The sequence below is a fragment of the Thermobia domestica genome, chromosome 2 (assembly GCF_964235325.1).
Source record: "Thermobia domestica chromosome 2, izTheDome1.hap1.1, whole genome shotgun sequence".
Taxonomy (NCBI): domain Eukaryota; kingdom Metazoa; phylum Arthropoda; class Insecta; order Zygentoma; family Lepismatidae; genus Thermobia; species Thermobia domestica.
In genome coordinates this window covers 302,464,464-302,479,349 of record NC_137455.1, presented here as the reverse complement: position 1 = coordinate 302,479,349, position 14,886 = coordinate 302,464,464, and the positions used below count along the sequence as shown (strand labels likewise).

The window sequence follows — 14,886 nt, the reverse complement described above, 5'->3', positions numbered from 1 at the left end:
AACTTTGGAATTATCATACCACGTTATCTAGAAATCAATACAATCTTGCATGATATTTGTTGCTAACTACAGAAGAACAAAACTCGACTATAGAGCTAGACTTAACCATAAATTAACCATAATTAGCACACGAATAACCCATAATTCAAACATTTGAATACTTTAATGAGAGTATTATAGCCCTACGTTTATGGCTTGAAGTTAAGCCAAATCCCACAATTTGACATGGAATTCGTGATAAATAGTAGCAGCACCAAACTTGGAATTTGAGAATCAATTAGCCCATAAACACCCCATATTTCTGTCGTTTGATTTTTATCGATTCGAGATTTCTACCTTTAAGGGGGTTCTAGCTTGATGGAAACCTAGACACACCAACTTTGATTTCGATTTCCCGTTGAAAGGAAGGAGCCCAAAAATCAGGTTTACAGTAACTAATTAGCAGACAAATAGCCCACAATGCTCGCTTTGAAATTTTTAGGATCGCACCATTGTAACAGTATGCGTCTTTTGGCTTGAACACAAGCTAGACTTGCCCATTTTGAATCCGATTTCCCGCTAAAGAGTAGCGGCCCAATAATTGGGATTTGAGGAATTAATTAGCCCATAAACAGGCCATAATTCCGGCGTTTGATTTTTTTCGATCAGGCCATTGTAACCATATGGGAGGTTCTAGCTTTCTGTCAAGCTACACTCGCCCCTTTTGATTCCGATTTTCCGCTAAACAATAGGAGGCTAAAACTTGTGATTAGAGCAACTAATTAGCATTTAAATAGCAAATAATTCTTGTGTTTGATTTTTTTTCGATCGGACCATTGTAACCGTATGTGAAGTTCTAGCTCGATGGCAAGCTAGACTCACCCATTTAGATTCCGATTTCTCGCCAAACAGTAGGGAAAACTAATTGGGATTAGAGCAAGTAATTAGCCCACAAATAGCCCATAATTCTGGCGTTTGAAGTTTTCCGATCGGACCATTGTAACCATAACTTTATGGGTGTTCTACCTTAATGTCAAGCTAGACACGTGCCTTTTGGTTCCGATTTCCCAATAAACAGTAGTAGCCCAAAAATTCTGATTAGAGCAAGTAATCATCCGATACATAGCCCATAATAATGGTGTTTGAATTTTTTCAATCGGACCATTCTAACCGTAATCTTATAGGGTTCCAGCTTATGTCAAACTAGACTCGCTCATTTTGATTCTTATTAATCGCTAAACAGTAGAAACCCATAAATTGGAATTAGAACACCTAACTAGCCCATAACTAGAATATAATTCTGGCGTTCGAACTTTTTCGGTCGGACCATTGTAACCTAATGGGGTTCTAGCTTGATATCAAGCTAGAATCTTCTATTTTGATTCCGATTCCCCGCTAAACAGTAGAATCTCATACATTGGGATTCCAGTGACTAATTAGCTCATAAAAAGATCACTCTTCTGGCGTCTGATTTTTTTCGATCGGACCATTCTAACCGTAACCACATGGGGGTATAGCTTGATGTCAAGCTGGACTCGCCCATTTTGATTCCGATTTCGCAATAAACAATAAAAGCACAAATAGGGATTAACACAACTAATTATCCCATAAATAGCCCATAATATTGCATTTGAATTTTTTCAATCCAACCATTTTTCCCGTAACCGTATGAGGGGTTCTGACTTGATGTCAAGCTAGAATTGCGCATTTTGATTCCGATTTGCTACTAAACTCAAGGAGCCGAAACATTGGGATTAGAGCGTCTAATAAGCCCCTAAATAGTCCATAATTCTGAGGTTTGAAGTTTTTCGATCGGACAATTGTAATCGAATTTGTGGTTCTAGGTTGATGTCAAGCTAGACTCGTCAGTTTTTATTCCGATATTTCGCTAAACAATCGGAGCCCATAAATTGGAATTCCAGTGACTAATTAGCTCATAAAAAGATCATGCTTCTGGCGTCTGATTTTCTTCGATCGGACCATTCTAACCGTAACCACATGGGGGTCTAGCTTGATGTCAAGCTGGACTCGCCCATTTTGATTCCGATTTCGCAATAAACAATAGAAGCACAAATAGGGATTACCGCAACTAATTATCCCATAAATAGCACATAATTCTTGCATTTGAATTTTTTCAATCCAACCATTGTAACGGTAACCGTATGGGAGGCTCTAGCTTGATGTCAATCTAACTCGCCCATTTTGATTCCGATTTCCCAATAAACATTAGGTGCAAAGAATCGGGATAAATGTAACAATGTATCCAATAAACAGCCCATATTTCTTACATTTTATTTTCTAGAATCGGACCATACTACCCGTAACCGTATGGGGGTTCCGAAGATGTCAAGCTAGACACACCCAATTTTATTCTAAGTAACTGCCAAAAAGTAGGATAAAAATTTGGGATTAGAGCAACTAAGTAGTCCATTAATAGCCACTAGTTCGGGCGTTTGAGTTTTTTCGATCAGAACATTGTTTCAGTTTGGGGGATTCTAACTTGATGTTAAGCTAGGCTCCAGATTTTAATTCCGATTTAATTCCGATAGCTAGTCCCTAGGGGCCCAAAAGTTTGATTAGAGCAACTAATTAGCCTAGAAATAGCCAATACTTTTGGCGTTTGAATCTTTCCAATCGGACCAATGTAATCGTAACCGTATGCGGGATTCTAGCTTGATGTCAAGCTAGACTCGTCAATTTTGATTTCGATTTGCTAATAAACGTAAGGAGCCCAAAAATTGGTATTACAGCGACTAATTAGCCCATAAGTAACTCATAATTTTGGAGTTTCAAAGAACCGGGATTAATGTAACAATTTATCCATAAACAGCCCATATTTCTTCCATTTGAATTTTTAAAATCGGATCATGGTACCGATTGACGAATATAAACAAAACTATGTTTGTTGTTTTAGTAATTTTCTTTAATTAACAACAAACAGCGAAAAAGGACAAACAAGTCCTACTGTTGCATTATCTATATTCGATTCTTACTGACATACTTTGATCAGCCCTCATGGAAAATACTAATTCACCAATTCAAGGCAAACTCTCTACAATGAATTCCGAAAATTTCCGTAACTATTAACATAAAACAGAATTTTTTAAAAGTACCACAGGTAGATTACCAGAACCATCTTCAATGACAAATTGTAAGCAACCCTCAGACAAGTTGTACTTCGTAGATTCAGAATAAACTCTTGTCACATAAATCTCATAAACTCTTTTATTTATTAACAGGGAGTGATAAAAAGAGAAAAAAGAAAAGAAAGTTAACAGCTTCATATGTTCTACTTTCAAAAATAGGTAACGAATATTTGACTGAGAATAAATTAGCAGTATTTCCAACCTTGGATGTTATAGAGAGTACATTGAATTGGACGAGATTGATTTGTATACGTGTATCATTAACATGAAGTCATTTATATAACTACGAAATTGTATAAGTAATATTGTAAAACTGGAAGGCAACGATTACAAAAGTTAAAGCATTAAGATGCTTTGTAAAATGAAAATGTATAAATGCTTATGTTTTCATGTATGTGTTTTCCCGGGAATAAAACCATTTATTTCCAAGTATCTGTAAGAAATTATTTAAAAAATAAAATATCAAATACCAAATACAATTCAGTGCAACTATGCCTTGAAACTTTCACCGTGAACTTTAATCCATATCGTGTTGGATCACAAAGTTGCGTATCTCAGAGTTTAAAGAATAGTCCATTGGCCAAAAGATGGCAGCACAAGGAACCGATTTTGTCCGCTTTTACTATACCGATTCTGATAGAAGTTTCAATATCTTACAACGTCTCATTACTGACTTCGGCAGTTGGCCTCCAACGTCTCATATAACGGTACTTTTAGTTTGAACCTTCCTCCTCTCGTTGGCCTTTAAAGAGTAATACGATCACGACCTATGGAAAGTTATATTGAAATTGTATCCTCCTCGAGTGCCTTTACATCGCTGTGACGGGTATGTGATGGCGCAGTACTGCAAGGAAGGGATGGTTCCATAAGAAATTGTGATTATTTTTGAAGAGTTTTTATTTTGACTAGGGAATTAACATAGGTGAAGGGAGAAAAGACACAGATTTGAAGCATCAGTGCACGAAAAGATTCGTATTGTCAGTTTTTCTATTTATTCTTTTACATGTTAAGTTACACACCACAATATTATCACTGATATCGAAGATCGTATTATTTTTAAAATCGTGTTTGTAACCTATTGTCAAAACATTCATCTCCAGACATGATGTAGAGAGAAGAAAAAGAGATACGACATCTGTAATATATGTATATGTGATTCACTAAGTAACTGTAGAAATTAGTTAAAGGACATATAAGAGAGCGAAAAGGAGCTCTAGAAGTCTGAACTTTTTAGAAACGTCCTAGATAGATGAAAATTTAGTTAAAAATTGCGAAAGGTATCATGTAATTTACCTTTCTTTTCTCGTATACTTTTTCTTTCACATTCAAAAATCTCTATTCAGAATGACGAGATAAAGGTGAAGAGAGAAACATTTCCATTTCAAGAATTATTTCAGGAAAAAAACTTTTGACTTAGACTAGTTTCGAACTCGCGACCCTTGAATCCATAGCTCAGCGCTCTACCGATTAAGCTAATAATTTCTAAAACTATCGGTTGCTGAATGATGTGTATTACCCAAGTTCGCCGAGATAATAGCTTCATATTGCAATAATAATAATAATAATAATAATAATAATAATAATAATAATAATAATAATAATAATAATAATAATAATAATAATATAAAGCAGAAGAAGAAGAACAGAATTTAAAAAGTCGCATATGTTAAAAGTTTGAGGTGCAGAGTAAGTCCTAATATGAGATTTTATTAATTATATATAATACATGTAAGCGTGGTTTATTCGTGCGTGCTACTCAAACTGCGCAACTCACTACCGCAGTAACATAAGGGTTGTACGCGTATGGTACAGTAGCTTTGCGCCCTCCAACCGTGAAGAATGTTTCGGTTTGAACCTACGCGTGTCCTAAGAGAAAGGAGGAGATTCAAAGAAAGAAAAGTGGTTTAGAAATTATGCAAACGTAGAATATCTCACGAGGTGAGGTGATATAGAGTTCACGGTGTCTTTCAGCTTCTACTCTATACAAGACGTGCATCTACGACTTAACGTGAAACCCGAACCACACGACTCCTGACGAGAATCGAAACCCGTATCACCTCTAGTTCTATTATGGGAGAGCCAGGAACATGTAAAAATAACCGAAAATGAACGATATTAATGTTAAATCCATAGCTTTTGAGTACCAAATTTCTCAAAAGTAAATCCCCACGTTAAGCGGGTTTGCATATCTAGGCTCCTAACTATGAAAACATTTACGATCACTCCGACCCCAATCATTTCACAGATTCAACCTGTTCTATATAATTATTAGGACGTAAAATTGAACATAATTTATACGAAAAGACTTTTATGAATTGCAAGACCTGTAACTGCCAAATATTCACCACAAACTTATAGTCGTATCGACATAAACAAAAAGAAGTGTGAAGCAGGAAACTACTTTACCCAAAAGTCAAAAGAGGTGCATTGGAGATATACAAACGGGTCGAGCGGTTTGGGTCACTTGTCTTTCAATTAGAAGTTTATGTGTTCAAACCCTGAAGGGTGTTTTCGTTTTTTCTTTTTCTTAAAGTGTGTTACTATTGTCTTCCGAGGACTGAGAATATTTCTTTAAATAAATCTTTGGCAACTACTTTTCTCTCAAATTCCGTTAGAAGGGAACATTATATGAATTGCAAATCTAAAATCCACAGCTGAGAACAAAATATTATGTTCAATATTTCATTATTATCCCTTGATTTGTAATGAAAAACTAATTATAAGCATTGACGATTTCAGAAGATTCTCCCCGGGTAATTGTCAATATATGAATGAGAGAAAACTTATAAAACATTACTAGTCCACTTTGAGCATGATCGAAGATAACTTATGGTCAAGAAGGGGGAAATTTATGTCGACAGAGTCTCAAATTCTCCCACAGGTCATACCCTGAAATCATCACTGTTTGAAAGGTTTTCTTAACAAATAGAATATTACATTTATTTCTCGTTCCACGTTTTGAAATGGAAAAATCAGAATTTTAAAGTAAATTATAATACGATAAACATAACAATTTATAGAACTAATGAAGTAAATATTCTTGTGTAAGTTATCGATGTCTAATCAGATTAAAACTCGAATGTTCGTTTGCATCGCACTTTAAAGTAAATCCTCTCTCCATATAATTCTTACTGGAAAGTATGTTTAACTCCAATTACTTAATCAATATTTTTAATAATATATTTTTATTGTAATACTTTTACTGTTCAATGTCGTATACACTACATTTCCCAAAGCAAAACCTCGCAAATGTATAGTGGACTAGTGAATATTATCAAATAAATTGTCATTTTGTTTACGTAATACGTGCCTCATTTGCAACTTCGTACTTTAAATAATAATAATAATAATAATAATAATAATAATAATAATAATAATAATAATAATAATTATTATTATTATTATTATTATTATTATTATTATTATTATTATTATTATAAATCATAGCCATACCTTTATCAGAATTTCAGGCTTAGTCAATAAATGAATTCAACGTGGTCTCTATTCGAAGTTCTATTTAATCGAATCCGATAGAAATACAGAGAGAAACTTCGAGAACAGATAAAAAAAAATGTTACCTTGGTGTGACTGGAACTAACCTTCAAGAGTTCCTTTCAATTTACAGACAAATGCCTTAGGCACTTTGTTTCTTTTCTTTAAGTTAACTGACTCACCGAATGTATCTGACTAACTTGTCTCTATTTTCTACTCGGTTATATACGTTTTATAATCATTTCCGTTAATGTTGAACGACAGGAACACGAATACAAAAACATATAAGAGAATTAAAATTCCAAACTCCCCCACCGGGAATCGAACCCGGGACCCTATTCACCTTAGGCACACGTGCTAGCCACTAGACCAACGGGGAAAGCAAGTAAAAAGCATTTTGTAGTATCTGAAGTTTACACCTGTTTCATCCTGCTGTAATAATATTTACCGTATTCGTTAATTTTAGGAATGATATATGTTATTCATATAGGTTCTCTTACGTATTCGTCCGTAAATATTATATAAATTATAAGAATTATTAATGATCTTCATTGGAAATTCAGTGGCGCATGCACAGTAGACAGACAGTGTAATTGAAATGTGAGTTCAACAGATATTATATATTTCGCCGACATTATTTAATAGCTATGTAGATGCGATAGCAAAAATGAGTTTTCATAATGAAGATGGAATTTTGGTTGGAGATAGAATGATGAGGTGTATACGGTTTGGGCTTGATATGATGGTTGTTGCAGAATCTAAAAAGAAAATTAATAAGATGTAGAAAACTTGAGAGAGGCTTCTGAAGAATATGGAATGAAAATAAATATCAGAAAGACAAAATCCATAGTGATTGAAACGAAGCGATCGGTGTCAAATATAAAAGCAGGAGCGGGAAACAAAACAGGTGACTAGCTTTTTATGTCTGAATAGTATTATTAGTGATATGACATGCAAACTTGAAATGAAAGCAAGGATAGAAATGGCGAAAGAAGCCTTTAGTATGAAGAAAATACTATTTTGTGGGGCCTTAGAGTTGAAAAGAAAAGACTCATAAAATACTTCGTGTACTGTATTTTACTGTATTTATAGGACAGAAACATGAACATTACGCAGAAATGATGAGAAACAATTGGAGGCTTTCGAAATATATGCGTAGAGAAGAATGGAGAGAAATAGCTGGGTCGAGAGGAAAACGAATGAGATGGTTGGAAATGGAAGGAGAAAAATATTATTAAGAAGAGGAAGAGAAACTGGTTGGAATATTGGTTAGGAAGGAACTGTATCTTGACGGATGTGCAAGCGGGTATGCTGGCAGGAAAGAGATGGAGGGGACGAATTAGACTATTAGAAACATAATTAGGCTATTGGCGATATCAAAACAGAAAAATCGTATGTGAAGATGGAGAGGTTAACAGAAGATTGTGGAGCATGGCAGCTTCTTAGCTGCCGTAAGTGACCGCTGGTAATGGCGGAATACTTCTGATATAATGATGCTGATGATGCACAGAAGAAACAGAAAGATCCACTTTAGTGTCATTGCTAATACGAATCACAATGCAAATTTCTACAAGTTGTCAAAATGCCTAGCTCTAAAGGCTGTAGAGAACTATCTGTTAGTCTGCGAGGAGAAATTATAGTCGAGTAAAAGTGGAACAAACTCTCATTCAGATCGCTTGGGTTTTGGGCTGCGACCAGAAAGCAGTGAAGAAATTGATTTAGTGGTATGAATAATAATAATAATAATAATAATAATAATAATAATAATAATAATAATAATAATAATAATAATAATAATAATAATAATAATAATAATAATAATAATAATTTATTTCACGATTCATTTCTGCCAGTAGCTTTCGCCCCCTTACTCCCAATTCATGCTTACTCAGGAGGAAGCTGCGCGTCCCCAGGTTGGGAACCACTACTTTCCAATAAGGAATTCTGATAGCCTGTTAGAAATTTGCATTCTGACTAATATCAGTAAACTGCATTCTTCTGTTTCTACTGCGCATGTACCAGTGAATTTCCATGGAAGATCATGAATAATTCTGATAATTTATATAATATTTTTGAACGAATATGTAATAGAATCTATATGAATAACAAATATCATTCCTCAAAGTAACGAATACGGTAAACATTATTACAGCAGGACGAAATAGGTGTAAACTTCAGATACTACAAAAGGCATTTCACTTGCATTCCCCGCTGGTCTAGTAGCTAGCACGTGTGCCTTAGATGTATGGGGTTGCCGGTTCGATTCCCGGTGGGGGAGTTTGGAATTTGAATTCTCTTAGATGGTTTTGTATTCGTGTTCTTGTCATTCAAGATTAGCGGAAATGATTGTAAAACATATATAACCGAGTAGAAAATAGAGACAAGCTACTCAGATACATTCGGTGAATAAATTAACTTAAAGAAAAGAAAAAACTGTCTAAGGCATTTGTTTGTAAATTGTAAAGAACTCCTAAAAGTTACTTCCAACCCCACCAAAGTAACATTTTTCTTTTACTTGTTCTCGAAGTTTCTCTCTGTATTTCTATCGGATTCGATTAAATAGAACTTCGAATAGAGACCACGTTGAATTCATTTATTGACTAAGCCTGAAATTCTGTATAAAGGTATGGCTATGATTTTATTATTATTATTATTATTATTATTATTATTATTATTATTATTATTATATAAAGTACGAAGTTTCAAATGAGGCGATGCAGTATTTACGTAAACAAAATAATCACTTATTTGATAATATTCACTAGTCCACTATACATTTGCGAGGTTTTGCTTTGCGAAATGTAGTGTACACGACATTGAACAGTACAAGTATTACAATAAAAATATATTATTAAAAATATTGATTAAGTAATTGGAGTTAACATACTTTCCAGTAAGAATTATATGGAGAGAGGATTTACTTTAAAGTGCGCTGCAAACGAATATTCGAGTTCTAATCTGATTAGAAATCGATAACTTACACAAGAATATTTACTTCATTAGTTCTATAAATTGTTATGTTTATCGTATTATAATTCACTTTGAAATTTTGATTTTTAAATTTCAAAACGTAGAACGAGAAATGAATGTAATATTCTATTTGTTAAGAAAACCTTTCAAACGGTGATGATTTCAGGGCATGACCTGTGGGAGAATTTGAGACTCTGTAGACATAAATTTCCCTCTTCGTGACCATAAGTTATCTTCGATCATGCTCAAAGTGGACTAATAATGTTTTATCAGTTTTCTCTCATTCATATATTGACTATTACCCGGGGAGAATCATCTGAAATCGTCAATGCTTATAATTAGTTTTTCATTAGAAATCAAAAGATAATAATGAAATATTGAACGTAATATTTTGTTCTCAGCTGTGGATTTTATATTTGCAATTCATATAATGTTCCCTTCTAATGGAATTTGAGAGAAAAGTAGTTGCCAAAGATTTATTTAAAGAAATGTTCTCAGTCTTCTGACGAAAATACGAACACACTTAAAAAAAAGAAAAAACGAAAACACCTTTCAGGGTTTGAACACGTAAACTTCTAATTGAAAGCCAAGTGACCGAGACTAGTTTTATTATTACCTTCTTGAAAAATAAAAATGGACTCAACTAGCTGAGTCTAAACAAGAAAAGCACTAGACATAAATATAAAAATCACCAATTCTGGGTCTACAACTAGAAATACAGAGAACTAGAAATAAATAAATGCATATTTAAATAATAATAATAATAATAATAATAATAATAATAATAATAATAATAATAACTAATAAAAAACCGAGAGAGGAACTTTAGTTCATGACAAAACCACTTCTAAAAACCTACTAAAAGAAATCCTTTCCTGCTGCGGAGAATAACACTTCCGGCGTGTACGTTGAAGAAAATCAAAGTAAGTGCGTGCATCCAGTAACGTGATATGCCGCTGGAAATATAATAAAGTGCTGGCTAGCAGGAAAAGCACTATACGATGCTTAGTGGGGGAAAAAAATGAAAGTCCGGCAGGAGCAGATGATCAATGTGAAACTGTGCACTCGGACGACGAGTGATACGACCCACCATCACTTGCAAGGCGTTCCATATCACTGGCGCTCCCTCACGTGTTGTAAACCGATGAGCCAAAGTGTCCTCAGAACGACATATATTACACAAAGCATCAGATGCTCGTTGTATCGCATAAAGCCGCGCACGTGTTGGGATAAGTTGATGGACTACTTGAAACCATAACACTTGCATATAGGAAGGTAAGATTTAGTTCCAAATGTTAGCCCACACTTGCTGCCACTCTATATGTGGAGACTGTTGTACTACTCGTAAGGGAGTCTGCTGAGAGGACAATGTGAAGAGAACAGAATATAATGAGCGAGCGTTGTGCTGCTGAGGGACCAAAGGCAGCCCGGCATAAATCCAATATCGAATAAAGATCAAAACATATTTCGGACACTGATCGGCAAATTGAATAAAAGGGGGATTGACAGGGTGAGCGTACTCCGGTCAAAAACAACTAAACCAATGGTTCGTAATAGAATCAACGGATGAAAGACCCACGTAGGAATCTGCCATGAAGAGAGTTTGACATTTGAGACGGATATGAACTTAACCGAGACCACCGCGGGAACGTGAGAGATAAATGGCAGTTTTGGGGATGCGAAAATAGTAACCCTGCCATATGTGCCAAAGGAACAGAGATTCAAATCTTTTGGCGTAAATCTCAGGGAGGGGAAATACCCGAGCCCTATACCACAATTTCGATGCCACGTAGATATTGATAAATTGAATGCGATGCCATAAATGAAGTCGGCGAAAGCGGAGGGTGAAGAACAACCCTCGAATTTGCTTAAGGAGAGGTTGCCAAACTTCTTCATAATGGGGAGTGGGAAGGGACGTGAATGGAATGCCTAAAATAGTTAAGGATGTCACATGCGGTATAGGCTGCGTACCTGGGGTAAGAGAGGGTAACTGAAAGCCATGAAATTGTAACACTTGAGTTTTATTTTCATTAAACTGAAGTCTAGAGCAACGCGAGAATCGTTTGAGAACCGGAAAGACACCCTGAAGAGTAACTGCGTCCACCCTTGTGATAGTCAGATCATCAGCGAAACAATAGATGTTTTGACAAGTAAAAAGTGTAGAGCCTGGGGGAGACACTAGTGCCAAACGATGGAGAAGAGGGTCTATAACTAAAGAAAACAAAATAGAGCTTAAACTACAGCCCTGGCACAAACCTCCCTTTAAGGGAATGAGGTCAGATAGATGTCCATTAATTTGGAGACGAAACTTAGCGGTGGTGTATAAATTCGAAATTACTTGTCAGAAAGCTGCGGGAAAACCCCAAGCGTAGAGGGTTAGACGAAAGAAATTGTGATCGACACTATCATAAGCCTTCTCTAGGTCTACTGCTAACGCTGCGGCTGGGACACCGCGAGACTGAAAGTATGCAAAGAGGTCTCGAAGAGTACGGAGGGTGAATTGAATGTTATTCGATTCGTGCAGAACTGCTTGATACAGACTGATAAGTTTCTGTATGATAGGTCGTAATCGGGCTGTAAGAACTTTAGTAAATAATTTCAAATCAACTGGCAATAAAGAGATAGGGCGGTAATCAGCCACAACCTTCGCCTGGGACGATTTGGGTATAAGTGCGACAACCGCAGTATTAGAATGAAAGGGCACATTAGAACCAGGAATTAAAAAGTGTCACAAGGGTACCACGAAGAATAGGCCAGTAATGACGGTAAAAAGATACACTCAAGCCATCTATGCCGGGAGAACTACGTCCCTTAGACTTATTGAGAACCGCCAAGATGTCGTCAGCCGTAATTGGGCGCATTAGAGCCTGACAAGCGTCTGCAGGCAGCCGCTGGGGAAAGGCTGATAGAAACTCAGGAGCAAAAAGAAAATCCGAATGCGATACGCTCGTGAAGGCTATAAAGTGTTGCGTAAATTCTTCTAAGATCTCTAAAGAGTCGGAAATGGTATCGCCGTTGGCCAAATCTAACGATTCAATACATGTAGCTCGTCGCTGTCGAAACAGGCGATCTAAATGATACAAGGAACACGACTCTTCCGGAAAACAAAGATATAGATCGTCGGAAAAATACGCCTGCAACGATACTCGAGTATCGATTTGACGCATTCTAAGTTTAATATCGTTAATAGAAGCCAGATTAAGGAGGGAAGGCTGTGCAGCCCAGAGGTCACATAGTGCCCTATAATAAAACTCATATAGCTGACGATCGTGCTGTTGAGACAATTTCCCTCTCCATTGAAAGAAACTACGGAATTTGGGTTTACAATAAGTAGTCCACCACGCAACCTCCGTTCGCATTTTACACCAGTACTTAAAACGCTCGGTAAACTCTTCAACAGTGTCTTCTCTTAACAGCACTTCGTTGTTGATTTTCCAGAAGGAACGTCCCCTTCCCGCCGGAAGAAAAAAAGGCAGCTTAAAATAAACTAAGACAGCTGCATGATTTGTGAACGATACAGGCCGTGTATGGACAGGGAGGACAGCCTTACTTAAGCGAGCATCGACGTAAATCCTACCCAAGTAACTTTGTGTCGTAGTACAGGTGTACGTCATTGCATGCTTAGAGTGAGATGCTAGAAGAGCATCATGGAGCTGAAGAACTCTCACCAACTCAACTAAGGCATGACAGGGAGGTGATGGTGTGAGCGAATCACGGGCGTCGATCACGGCATTATAATCGCCGGCGAATAAACAATAAGTAAGACCGGGAGGTAATAACGATGGAATGACACTGGAAAAAAATCTTCCCTCTCTCGTGTTTTAAGAAAACCACTAAGGGAATAAGTAGTATAGGCGTCTGTACGGACCACTTTTTTTAGACCACTTTTTCAATGATCAAGTTCAAATTTTACGCGTCTGTACGGACCACTGTCTTTGGAGAACATAAGCCACACAGAACATAAGAAGACAGAACATAATGACCTTTATGATATATAACCATAAAGGACTTAAATCTAACTAAAACTAAACCTAAATCTAAAACTTAAACCTAATAACCATAAGGTAAAGTATTGATGATATTATCTTTTTCCTTTAAAACAACTCTTTTGTCGTAATCCATTTGAAACTCTTTAGTCACAGGTTTGTTAACTAAATTTTTTGTTCTCTTGTCTCTTGTTATTTGATTATAATTAAGAGTTATGTTCGCTAGTTCTTTGTTAACAACTTTCTTTATGTTTTCACCATTAAGATTCAAAGAGTTCTCATAATTAAGAGTAAATCCTTTAATTTTCATCACAGTTTTGTTTTTATTTGTTTTGTAGTAATAACTCTTTGGACCAGTTGAATACCACTCAGTAATATGAACATCTTTTCCTAACTCATCTGTCCACTCACCAAGGTTACTACCAGTCTTTACTTCTATACCATTAACAATATAAACAATAGAATCAGTATCGTAATACGCTACATCTTCACCTAACTTATCCAACATGTCATAAAGTTTTAACCTCGCATGTGCTGTTGTAAAAGTTGCAATGTGAATATTAGTGGAATAAGAATTGTTAACATATACGTCTTTGTATTTATATGAAACTTGAACCATCTCGTCGCTGATAAACAAACATTCAGATATTTCTAATTTGTCATCTAAAAGTAACTCGTACCATCTTCTAACATCTGTAATGTATTCAGTTTGAGTTAAGTTTTGTCTTTGGCCAAACTTTCCCCATAACGAATTTAAACAAATTTTTGCAACTGCTCTCTTACCAGGATTTGCCATTATTTGATCAGGATTTAAATCAATATTCAGTGTGTCTTTAATAGTTTTAATATAATCATCTTTTGTTTGAAAGTCATCTTCCCATGGTGATGTTTCTAATTTGATTTTCATGAAGTCTTTAATGTAACCTCTAAAGAGTTTGTTATTTGTTTTGGGAAAATGTTGAATCTCGTAAATTTCAATTAACTCATAACCTTTCTCTAAAGCTTTATCTAACTCTATAGTTGTCCAAGTACCTGTTATCATTCTTTGTTTGTCACTGTGTGTACACGTCTTAGTTTGATTTATCATACATTGATTGCATAACGGAAACACCAACTTATTATTATTGTTATCTTTAACTGGTAATACAGGATGATACAATTGTTTTGGCGGAAGAACTTTACAAAGTATATAACCAAAGTACTTTTTACACTTGTATTTTTCAGGAGAGATAGACTTTAATGTTGTTGAGTGGTCAATAGGAAATTGATCATAAAACAAAACAGTTGGATACAAGCTGCACACATCGATATAT

General features: G+C 35.6%; 1 protein-coding gene across 1 annotated transcript; it reads right to left on the bottom strand.

Moving 5' to 3' along the window:
• Window positions 1-13,637: 13,637 nt before the first annotated feature.
• On the bottom strand, window positions 13,638-14,615 carry LOC145679470 (uncharacterized). Its single transcript, XM_081750049.1, has one exon. It carries the CDS (start codon window positions 14,613-14,615, stop codon window positions 13,638-13,640), a length of 978 nt encoding a protein of 325 aa, XP_081606175.1.
• Window positions 14,616-14,886: the final 271 nt, after the last annotated feature.

Excerpts from the sequence above, each read along its gene's own strand:
- LOC145679470 (XM_081750049.1), bottom strand. The coding sequence starts at position 14,615 with ATGATAACAGGTACTTGGACAACTATAGAGTTAGATAAAGCTTTAGAG.